This window comes from Pantherophis guttatus, chromosome 4 (assembly GCF_059756535.1).
Source record: "Pantherophis guttatus breed Tessera chromosome 4, ASM5975653v1, whole genome shotgun sequence".
Taxonomy (NCBI): Eukaryota; Metazoa; Chordata; class Lepidosauria; order Squamata; family Colubridae; genus Pantherophis; species Pantherophis guttatus.
Window position 1 is genome coordinate 27,898,458 of NC_142066.1, and position 12,276 is coordinate 27,910,733.

At 44.4% G+C, this 12,276-nt stretch overlaps 1 protein-coding gene across 3 annotated transcripts in view; it reads right to left on the bottom strand.

The window, feature by feature from the left end:
* The window catches only part of LOC117666714 (uncharacterized), a 22,254-nt gene continuing 9,978 nt past the window's right edge, over positions 1 to 12,276 (bottom strand). Inside the window, exons 3-6 of one of the 3 annotated variants that reach the window (XM_034419539.2) lie at positions 11,846 to 11,948; positions 4,243 to 4,502; positions 2,850 to 3,335; positions 1 to 626 (exon numbers count right to left, since the gene is read on the bottom strand). In XM_034419539.2, coding sequence (XP_034275430.2) covers positions 162 to 626; positions 2,850 to 3,335; positions 4,243 to 4,502; positions 11,846 to 11,948 — 1,314 coding nt within the window. In that variant the 3' untranslated portion in view covers positions 1 to 161. Of the gene's footprint in view, positions 627 to 2,849; positions 3,336 to 4,242; positions 4,503 to 11,824; positions 11,949 to 12,276 lie in introns of all 3 variants that reach the window. The other 2 variants (XM_034419538.2, XM_034419536.2) reach the window with 2 other exon arrangements.

Genomic DNA, 12,276 nt, shown 5'->3' on the forward strand with positions numbered 1-12,276 from the left:
TAGGTGGTATGTGAAGGTTGCCTTTATTTTATCCATGATCAAGGAAAGCAGAAAAGTTTTAGCTCCAAAGAAGAATTCATCACAGGAACAGTCCTGTGATCAAAATGTTAAAAGTGAGATGATGATTGAAATACTGTCCTGAGGATATAGGAATCCTTGCTCTATGTTAGACCCATAGGTTCATGCAGCAGACAGGCCAAGTAACAGGAGATGACCCAGGCCCTCCTCACTTGGTCTTCCATGTTCTGAGGGTGAACCAGGCGCAGGAAACGGAAGCCAAGAGCTTTGTCTGTCAGGCTGTGTAAACTCAGTACCTGTCTCTTGGCAGCCTCTTGCTCAACCGTCAGCTCCACGGGTCCCATCTGCAGAAATGGAGGCAGCGTGAGCAACTCGTGACCCGTTCCTGCATTGAAAGTGAGGAAGCCGCTAGGTGCAGCCAGAGCGGACCCTTGGATTGAATAGTGGGCCCGAGGACTCCGGGAACCATCTCGTTTGCCTCGCGTCCTTCCTTGAGCTTCGAAAAAAAGCTCTGCGCAGTCCAGAGCCACCAGCACCATGTCGTGATGTCGAAGTTGCTGTTGTGGCTTGAAGGCATCTATGTAGCGCTGGCTGAAGGCAACTGGAACCTGCCAGTAGTGAGAAAAAAAACTCCATTTGCTGTAGGCCCACAGATTAAACAGGCATCTATAGTCAAAAAGATAGGAAAGGAGGCGGTGTATGAGCTAAGCTGGATGGTTAGTAACATGAGCAATCGTTGGGATTCAGCTAAAAAGTCTAGCCTCCTGTTCCCACAAGGATAAAACAAATACTTGGGGGTTATTTTTGTCCCCCACAATAGGTTGAGAGAGCCACGTAATTCCTCTTGTTGCTGCTGCACCCTAAAGATTAATCCAGTGTTTTCCAAACTTGGCAACTTTTAAGATGTGGAACAGGTGAACTGAATTAAATTCAACAGTTGAAACCCACATGTCTTAAAAGTACCAAGTCTGAAGATCACTTAAAGGGATAAACGAATATATGGGAGTATGATTTACATTTAATTAAAAGTTTTGTTTTGGCCCTGTTTAATTTTTTGGAATATAGTCCTTGTTAAACCAAGGCTTAGTGTCACTTTGTTCAGATTCTACTTAACAACTAAATATTTTGCAAGCTATAGTGGGTCGCTAGTATGATTTGTGAATAGGAAACTCTTCACAATTAGAATGAGATTCTGTCCACCCAGTGCCCCAATTGTTGAGATCAAAGTCTTGTCTAAGGTTTCCTCCGTCTAATACTTCTGGATAAATATGATGGGGACCCATGCTGTCCAGGAAAATATTCAGTGACATTCAGAAAGTCACAAACTGACTGCTAAGAAGTATCGGTGAAGGTCTTTTATTTTTACTGATCAAGGAAGTTTTGGAAAATGAGCCCAGGGAAAGGGTTTAACTCCCATTGAAATCAATAGATTTAAGATACTCCATTGATTTTAAGTGATACTTCAATATAATTCAGATTTGAGACATTATACAGATCAAACAGAAGAGCTAGTTTGAGATAGTGGTTAAGTCACTGGATTAGCAACCAAGAGACTGTGACTTCTAGTTTTGTCTTAGGGACTAAGCCAGCTGGGTGACCTTCAGCCAGTCGTTCATTCTCAGCCAGAGGAAGCAAGCAAGGGCAAACTGCTTTGACCAGAAAACTGCAGGGAATTGTCAGGAGTGGAAAATTGACTTCAAGGCTCACAGATCAAACAAGAAACAATTTTTTATTCATAATTCCAGGGATGGGAGTGTACTGTCACCTAAAGTTTGATCTTATAAGGAAAATACATAATTATATGGGATTGGGTAAGTAGGATGCTATGTGCTTTATAGCCTGATCCACTAGGGGGAACTGCAGAGCTGCATTTAAAGAAACTAATCCCTTCAGCTGCCCTGAAACAAGCAAAGCTATGGGAGCTAAATTTAATTCTTAACCTCAGCCCAACTTCCATTACGATTTCCACCACCACCACATTTATTTCTTGAACAATTTTTTTTTAAATGGGAGATAGCAGAACGTATACTGACAATCTGAAAAATCCGATAGCATCTGCAGTGTTTCTCAACCTTGGCAATTTTAAGATGGGTGAACTTCAACTCCCAGAATTCCCTAGCCATTCATGCTGGCTGACGAATTCTGGGAATTGAAGTCCCAGTTGCCAAGGTTGAGAAACCCTTCTTCAAACTGTCAAAGGAAAAATTAAAGGCCATCACATATAGGGGGAAAAAAAGTTTTTGAAGGAGCACATAGAATAAATAATCCAAGTGCATTTAACATCGAAGTATTCTTCCTCAGAGGCCATTTTGTTAACACAAAATTCAACCTTTCAAGCCATCTCCACAGCAAAGACTTTCTTGAAAGAATAATGAAAGGTAGCCTGATTTAAAGGAACGATTTTATGAACCTGAAAGGCAGCTAATCCTCATCTTAAGAATTCCCCCAAAAAAGGGAAGAAGGAAGATAAAATAATGATTTTCCCATTTTATAAAGATAGACTCTTTGAGGGTTGAGAAAAATTCAGATAAATACAATAAGCAGCCATTGAGGAAGACTGAAATAATCAGAGAGAGAGAGACAGGGACAGACACAAACAATCAGTCTGAGGTTTCTCTACTGTCCTTCATTTTTTCTATGCTGTTTCAGTATCAGTTCCCATCTTTTTCAACTATGAGACATTAGCTCAAGATGTTTAGGATAGCTCATCTGAACTGGGTTGAGGGAGGGAGGGGGGGAGGAAGGAAGGAAGGAAGGAAGGAAGGAAGGAAGGAAGGAAGGAAGGAAGGAAGGGAGAAAAAAAGAAGGAAGCACTGGCAACAGCCACTCACCTGTCGTAATTTCCGCTCCATCAGCTCCATCCAGCTCAGCCAGTAGCGGCAGGCTGTGGATTCGGAGATATGGAAGCGAAAAGCCAGGTCTTGAAGAAGGAGCCCCAAGCGCAACCGGACAAGCACCAAGAAGAGCTGGTTCTCGGGGCTGAGGGCACAAGGAGGGCCATTCTCCAGACTCTCCCCCTCCCGGAGGAAGTCCAAAAAGGCCTTGAGGCGAGGGTATTCATCAAAACCTGTGTAGAACCTCAACCACTTGCTATGAGTGTTGACACCCTCCAGGGAGAAAACCTCATGTTGCGCTCGGTCCTCAAGCTGCCCACTCACTTGCTTGTTCAGTGAGAGGATGGTGGCACTGTAGGCACCCTGCTCCTTCTGCAAACATGGCCCCCGAGGCTCCAGCTGGTACTGGTTCCTGGCTTCAAGTTGAGAAACATGGGCTTCGAGATCAGTGAGAACATGACATTTCTTGGCTTCTGCTTTTTCCTGGAAATAAGGGCAAAAGCCACATTTCAGGGTTCTTTTTCTCTTCTCACCATCCCTCTGTTGGTATATTACATGCAGGAAAGATGCTTTTTCAAGAGGCAACTGGACTTTCTGGTATTTCTTTGAAGACGTTTCGCTTCTCATCCAAGAAGCTTCTTCAGCTGCTCTGACTGGATAGTGGGGAAATGGAAGAATTTATACTCCTCGCAGACAGCTGGTCATTTGCATTTTGTTTAGAGAGCCGTAGAGGCCACTTAGAGGCTTGTCTGTGTCCTCAGGGTCACCTGAATAGTGCAAATGGATGTGGAGCCTTTTTGGAACTGCTGAAAGGACTATGTTGTGGAGCTGTGCTTTCTGCAGGATGTTTTCTGCCCTCTGTCCCTTCACTGTTGAACACAGGCACAGAGGCTGTTGGGGATGCTTTTGTGTTGTCGCCATCTCAAACTGAAGAGCAAATGGTTCCTGCAGTCTGCAATTTTTCTGGAAACCTGTTCATACTCCCACACCATTTGAGGATGTTCATCCCAAAATGTATAGCTAGATGTCTATGGATATTCTCAGTCATCCAGGTCATGGTTGTCCCAAAGGTCCTTTTGAAGAGGCAGCTGGATTTTGTTTTTCTTTGTAGATTTTTTCATTACTCAGGTGACCCTGAGGACACAGACAAACCTCCAAGTGGTCTCAACAACTCTCCAAAAGAATGCAAATGACCAGTTGTCTGCAAGGAATATAAATCCTTCCATTCCCCAGCATCCAGTCAGAGCTGAAGAAGCTTCTTGGATGAGAAATGAAACATCTTCAAAGAAAAAGAAAACAGTCCAGTGGCCTTTTGGGACAACCATGACCTGGATGACTGAGAATGTCCATGGGCATTATATGCACCAGGTTAAGCATGGCTGGCCCTTACCTGAAGTTCCCGATTCTGGAGTTCCTGGTTCTCTACAGTTTTCTGCAGGCTGAAGAGGAGATCACTTTGGTGGGACACAGTGTCCTTCAGCTTTCTCACCAGGTTCTTCAGAGCTACTGCTTCCTCAGGGATGCAATACAGAGCATGATCGTGGAGAGCTGTCTGTTCCAATGGGCTGGGCTGGTGGTGGAGAGGCTGGCTGCCACAGTTTGTCCCCTCAGCTGCTAAGGTCAGGTCACCAAGACATGAGGCAGCTTCTGCTACGGAGAGATGGGGTTCCAAGTGCATAAACTGTCACGCTGATGTCCTGGGACCTAAACATCTCTCAGGGCTTTGGGCAAACTCTGGGACACAGTGAAGGACAAGAGGGGCCTGATGTGCTATGGTCCTTGGGGTTGCGAAGAGTCGGTCACAACTTAGTAAGTGAACACCACCACCTAAGAATCCACTGACATCCATCTCAATTACCATTACAAGTAGTCCTTGACTTGCAACCATTCAAAGTTACAATGGCACTGAAAAAAGTGACTTATGACCGATCCTCACATGTGCATCATTCACAGGATCCCATCGGTCACCTGATCAAAACTCCGGTGCTTGGAAATCGGTATGTGTTTACAACAGTTGCAGGATCACAGGATAGCCATTTGTAACCTTCCCAGGTGGCTTCTGATAAGCAAAGTCAAGGGGGGAAGTCAGATTCACTTAATGACCGTATGAGTCACTTAACAATCACAGCTGGTCCTTGGCTTATAATTCACTTAGTGGATTGTTCGAAGTTACAACGATACCAAAAAAAGTGACTTATGATGACTTTCCACACTTATTTACTGTTGCAGCATCCCCATAGTCACGTGGTTTACATTCGGATGCTTGGCAACTGGTTCAGTGGTGGGTTCCTCCCGGTTCTGCCGAGCCGGTAGTGGTGACGATATGATGTTACCGAACCGGTTCTGCCCCCCCCGCGCCCTCCCCTGCGTTATTCTTACCTTTTATTTGGCCCCACTCCCAATCTATTGCTGCCTCCTGAGTCCCAGCTGATGGCTAGAGGGAAAAAAACTGTTTAAACTCTTGCCAGGGCTTCAAAGGGCCGCCCTACAGCTGATCACTGTTAAAAAAAAAACAAATAAGTAGACCAGCCTGCAAAAATAAATGGGTAGATCGGTACAGTTAAAAGCCTGGTAGACCAGTACCTCTGCTAAATCCTAAATAATTGTCACATGACCATCAAGCCACACCCACAAAATAAGCCACGCCCATAGAACCAGTAGTAAAAATTTTTAGAACCCACCTCTGAACTAGTTCATATTTATGACGGTTGTGGTGTCCCGGGGTCACGTGATCATCTTTTGTGACCTTCTGACAAGCAAAATCAATGGGGGACTCAGCTTCAGTTAACAACCGTGTTACTAATTTTAACCACTGCAATGATTCACTTAACAAACGTGGCATGTAAAGTTGTAAAATGGGGCAAAACTCACTTAGCAAATTTCTCACTTAGCAATATAAATTCTGGGCTCAATTGTGGTTGTAAGTCAAGGACTACATGTACAGTGATTCGTTTAACAACTACAGCAAAAAAAAAAAGGTCATAAAATTGGGCATGACTCACTTGACAACCATTACAAACTTAACAAACATTACAATGTTTAGTAACGGAAATTCCGGTCCCAGTTGTGTTTGTAAGTCAAGGACTTAACTATGCTGTAGTTTCCACAATATGGTTCCTTTCAAAAATTATAGAGCTGAAGTGATGAATTGGGACAAGGAAGAATCAGAGTGACAAGCTACTTTCCCAAAGACTTGACTGGATAACAGGCCAGTTATTAGGATGATGTTCACACAACACACCTTACCACAATTAGCCAGGCCCATTTTAGCCTAGCTGTGTTGGTTTACTATGTCCTGAAAGGGCAGAAAATTGGATTAAAATGAGTAAGCAGGTGATGGAACTCTCATCTTCAGAAATTGTGAAGATAAGACGAAGGAAGCGTCCCTGCTTTGATATACGTGCCACTCTGAGCTCCCAGAGAAAAAAAGAATTTAAATGCATCCATTAATAAATAATAAAGAAACAAGCCAGCTTGTTGTGACATTTCTCAGTCAGATGAATGCTAAATGGCTGGAAGGAAGAAATAAACCTTTGAAATCCTATCCAAATGCATACATGGTGAACCACTGAGATCTTAGTGCAGAATTTCTCAAATAACTTCTACTTGTAGTCTGTTCTTTTTTAATTAACTAAAGCCTGTTCTTTATACATCACTTCTATACCTGTTTAAGAAATCTTATCAAGTGATTTAAAAAAAAATTGCTTAGGCCACTAAGATTTATGTGAATAGTTATCAAGGATTGCACCTCAGGTTTTTTAAAATTGTGTTCTTGTATTCACCTTTATTATGTGGTTAAAAAAAGCAAAATAAATTCTATTTGTTTTTAGCTGTTATTCTCGGCAAGTTCCTGTTTGATATCAGCAGAGTAGGAAGTTTAATTAATCAGTTGTCTTTCCCAGAGCAGGTAATTCTGCTGCATTCTGCAGTGGGAGTGACAAATGTTATTTATTGGCTGATAACCAATCTTCAGCAGCTGGCTTGGCAGATGTGCAGAGAAATGAAATTTTGAGATGCACAAAGTCCTTGCTCAAAGCTTAAGGGAGTGATGGGGGAAGAACAGAGCTACCTTTTCTAATCTGTATCTTCAGAAGCCTTGGGCTTCAGTTCTCATTGTCTCCCACTTGATGGCTCTGCTGGCTGATTTTAAAACATTGAAGTCCACTAGACTGGCAGAGTATTGTGATAAAGGTAAAGGTTCCCCTCGCACATATGTGCTAATCATTCCTGACTCTAGGGGGCAGTGCTCATCTCGGTTTCAAAGCCGAAGAGCCAGCGCTGTCCGAAGATATCTCCATGGTCATGTGGCCGGCATGACTAAACGCCAAACGCACACGGAATGGTTACCTTCCCACCAAAGGTGGTCCCTATTTTTCTACCTGCATTTTTTACGTGCTTTCGAACTGCTAGGTTAGCAGAAGCTGGGACAAGTAACAGGAGCTCACCCCGTTATGCGGCACTAGGGATTCAAACCGCTGAACTGCCGATCTTTCGATTGACAAATTCAGCGTCTTAACCACTGAGCCACTATGTCCCTGAGTTCTGGGAATTGAAGTCCATAGGTTGTAAAGAGCCATAGATGCCCATCCCTGATTAGGATGGAGCCACAACTATGCAACCAAAGCCTTACCTCTTTTTGATTATATGGTGGTTGCTGCTGCCATCATAAATTTTTTGACAGATGGATCCAATCATGCTAACCCAGTAATTCTTTAAGGAACAGGTGCTCCAGTTTGTGCACTCCTGAACATGTAAGTGGTCGAGTCATGACAACTGGGATCAGAATTTCCATTGCTAAGCAAAGCAGATGTTAAGTGATTTGTCCCCAATTTTACGATCTTTCGTGAATCACAGCAGTTAAGTGAATCTGGCTTCCCCCATTGACCTTGCTTGTCAGAAGCCAGCTGGGAAAGTCACAAATGGCAATTGTATGACCCTGGGACATGGCAACTGTTGTAAATACATGCCAGTTGCCAAGTGAACGAATTTTGATCATGTGACCTTGGGGATGATGCAATAGTCATTAGTGTGAGGACTAGTTGTCAATCACTTTTTTTCAGTGCCCTTGTAACTTCGACTGGTCGCTAAGTGAATGGCTGAAAGTTGAATCTATATCTGCCAAACGAACTCAGATCAGCCTATAAATATTATCTTACTTGTCCTATGATCTGCCCCTTATATTTGGCTTTGTGAAATACACAATGGTGCATTTGTTGGAGGTTTAGAATTATGCTTTTACCCAGCCAACTGTGGTTTATTCAATACGCCATGGTTAGACTTAATATGATACATAAATCAGGTCGGGTAGCTCAGGGACCGTAATCCATTCTCTGATCATGGAGATGGCTTGGAATCTGCTGACTATACAGAATATGTGATGCTTGATATCCTTTAGGCCAGGGGTCTGCAACAGAGGTGGGTTTCAGCAGGTTCTGACCAGTTCTGGAGAACCGACAACAGAAATTTTGAGTAATTATGAGAACCGGTAGTAAAAATTCTGACTGGCCCCACCCCCATCTATTCTCTGCCTCTCGAGTCCCAGCTGATCGGGAGGAAATGGGGATTTTGCAATAACCTTCCCCTGGAGTGGGGTGGGAATGGAGATTTTACAGTATCCTTTCCCTGCCACACCCACCAAGCCACACCCACAGAATGGTAGTAAAAAAATTTGAAACCCACCACTGGTCTGCAACCTTAAACACTCAAACAGCCATTTGGACCCGTTTCCCACAGAAAAGAAAACACTGGGAACCACAAAACCCTTCCTGTGCTTGACTATTTCTTGAGCGGCCACAAAATCTGGATCCGTTCCAGTTGGGTTTCAGGCCTGGGTATAGCACGGAAACGGCATTGGTCGCTTGGTCGGCCTGGACCAATGGACTCTGGAGGGCTCGGGACTGGGGTTGTTCCTCTGTCCTGGTCCTGTTAGATCTCTCAGCGGCTTTTGATACCATCGACCATGTTATCATGCTGCGCCAGCTAGAGGGGGTTAGGAGTGGGGGGCACTGTTATATGGTGGTTTGCCTCCTTCCTCTCCGGCCGTACGCAGTCTGTGTTGGCAGGGGGGCAAAGGTCGACCCCAAGATGCCTAGTCTGTGGGGTGCCACAGGGGTTGGTCCTCTCGCCCCTTCTGTTCAACATTTATGTGAAGCCGCTGTGTGAGATCATCTATGGCTTCGGGGTGGATTTCCATCAGTACTCTGATGATACTCAGCTGTACATTTCCACCCCGGGCCACCCCAATGATGCCCTTGAAGTGATGTCCCGGTGCCTGGAAACCGTACGGATCTGGATGGGGAGGAACAAGCTCAGACTTAACCCTTCCAAGACCGAGTGGCTGTGGTTTCCCGTCATAGTCAGTGACTCCAGTGTCAGTGACTCCAGTGACTCCATCACTCCATCACCTCATCTCTGAGGGGGTGAGATCTTGGCCCACTCAGAGAGGGCTCGCAACTTGGTGTCCTCCTGGACTCGCAGCTGTCCTTAGAAGACCATCTGACGGCTGTGGCCAGGTTTTTTTTTTTATCAGGTTCACCTGATTTACCAGTTGCGTCCCTTTCTGGATCGGGACTCCTTACACACAGTCACTCACGCCCTTGTCACTTCCCGTCTGGACTATTGTAACGCTCTCTACATGGGGCTCCCCTTGAAGAGCACCCGGAGGCTCCAACTGGTCCAGAATGCGGCTGTGCGGGTAATTATGGGAGCAACCCGACGCTCCCATGTAACACCACTCCTGCAGGACCACTGGCTCCCGGTGGTCTTCCGGGTGCGATTCAAGGTGTTGATTGCCACCTTTAAAGTGCTCCATGGCATGGGCCCTGGGTATCTACGAGACCGTCTTCTGCCACTGATAGCCTCCCATCAACCGATACACTCCCACAGAGAGGGGCTCTTCCGGGTGCTGTCAGCTAGACAATGCCGGCTGACGACCCCCAGGGGGAGAGCATTCTCTGTGGGGGCCCCTACCCTGTGGAATGAGCTGCCCCCGGAGATTCGTAGGATTACCGACCTGCGTACCTTTTGCCGTGCCCTAAAAATATTACTATTCTAACAAGCAGGGCTGGCCTAAATAATAATAATATTTTTACAATTTTAATGGGTTGTTTTATTAGAATTTTCGGCCAATTGATTTAATTGTTTTAACTTTTTTTAATTTTTCTACTGTCATGGTTTTATTTCTGGCTGTACACTGCCCTGAGTCCTTTGGGAGAAGGGCAGTATAGAAATTTAATAAAATAAATAAATAATAAATAAAACTAGCATATGTAGTTCTGTTTTCTTCTGAAACTTTTCTTTTCTTGGATTTATCCATGGTTGGCCTACCAGGGGGTCGAAAAGCTCAATAAATCGCGTGCCGGCAGGTGTCACACAATGGCGGTTTTGACGTTTATTTTGAGTGACAGGGAGCCACAGCAGAGGGGTGAAAGAGCCACATGCGGCTCCAGAGCCGTAGGTTGCTGACCCCTGCTTTAGGCACTCCCTCACATGAAAACTACAGTAGACACGTATGGCTGGCTTATTTTGTAGTAATGATGCTCAGGGCCTCAATATCTGACACATGTATACATACATGGGTGAACTAGAAACTGAGGGCCATGAGTTCTAGTCCTCCCTTAGGCATCACAGTTGGCTTAGCGACTTTGGGCCTATTGCTCCCTCTCAGGCCAACCCTGAGAACCAGTTTGGCCTAGTAGTAAAGGCTAGAAAGCAAGAGATTGTGAGTTCGGTTCTGCCTTAACTACAAAAAGTATTTGGGTGACTTTAGGCCAGTCAATCTCTCTCTGCCCAACCCACCTCTCAGGGTTGCTGTGGGAAAAATAATAAAGGTGGGATACAAGTAAATAAACAAACCCACCTCATAGAATTGTTGTGGAGAAGAGAAGAGGTAGGAGTATTATGTTCAAATTATAGGTAGTCCTCAACTTACAACCACAATTGAGACCAAAATTTCTATTGTTAAGTGAAACATTTGAGTTTTGCCCCATTTTACATCCTTTCTCACCATAGTTGTTAAGTGAATCACTGCAGTTTTTAAGTTAGTAACATGGCTGTTAAGTGAACCTGGCTTCCCTATTGACTTGGTTCACAAAAGATGATCACATGACCCCAGAACACAGCAACGGTCATAAATATGAACTAGTTACCAAGCGTTTGAATTTTGATCAGGTGACCATGGGGATGTTGCAATGAAATATGGTCATGTCACTTTTTTCAGTGCCATTGTAATTTCAAACGGTCACTAAATGAATTGTTGTAAATCAAGGACTACCTGTAAGGGTGGGAATAGTAAAGAATGCCTGAGATTCTCGCAATAACTAAATCTGAAGATTTGCACAGAAAGGACTGCTCAATGTCCCATGTTAGAAGAAATATGTGGGCACATGGGAGGGAACCTTCATTTGCTGTGGCACCCTAGTTTGGGAATCCTCTTTCTCTAGATGCTAGGCTGGCACTGCCATGGCCGGCCTTTCAGTGTCAGGCAAAGATCTGGCTTTTCACTCTCTATTTTTGAGATTTAAGCATCCAGGGCCTGACAGCGCCTTTTACTCCTTTGTGTGTTTCAATCAGTAGTACTGTGGTTATTATTCTGTGTGTTTAAAGTAAGTTATAATTGATTTTAATTTCCTTTTTTGCATAAGCTGCGAACTGCCACAAGACCTCCTAGCTAGACCATAAATATTTTAAATGAAAAATAAAATCAATGAGGATGGGGGGAAAACAGAATGTATTGCTCCCAGACAGTCAAGGTAGCTCAGGGATAATAGCTACACTGACAAAGCCTCTTGCCCAATGTTTCACAACTCTGGCAACTTGAAAATGTGTGGACTTCAACTCCCAGAATTTCCCAGCCAGTTGCCTGGGGAATTCTGGGAGTTGAAGCCCACACATCTTCAAGTTGCCAAGCTTGAGAAACACTGCTCCTGCTTATTATTTCTTGTATATCTGTGCAAAAAGATCAGAGGAGATACCAAAGCCATCCTGCAGCTCACAGCTCAGCTTTTTCTTCTTTCTTCTAGGCAGAGAGGATCTGGCAGACACCTTTATCTCTGACCCAAAGTGTGCGTCACAGTTGCATGGTGTATCCGAGGGAGCCTGGGGGATTTGGATATGAATTAGAAGTTAGATAGCACTAATCTCTCAGGTGGCAAAAGTGCTCCAATGCTCAAGATAACTTTGATTTTTGTGAATGGCTACTGTCAATTATCGCGGTCGGCGTGTGCTCCATTTTATTTCCTATTCCCACCTCCCACCACAGACCAAGGTGTTTAATATACACCTCCGTCTCGTCTCAAATGTCACGCCTCTGATGAAGAGGACTTGCATGGTAATAAATGCATTGGTGGGTTTTTTAAAGGTGTCACAAGATTCTGCAAAGATCTCTTTGCAATTGCTTAATCGACCTCACGTCCTGAGGAGTTGC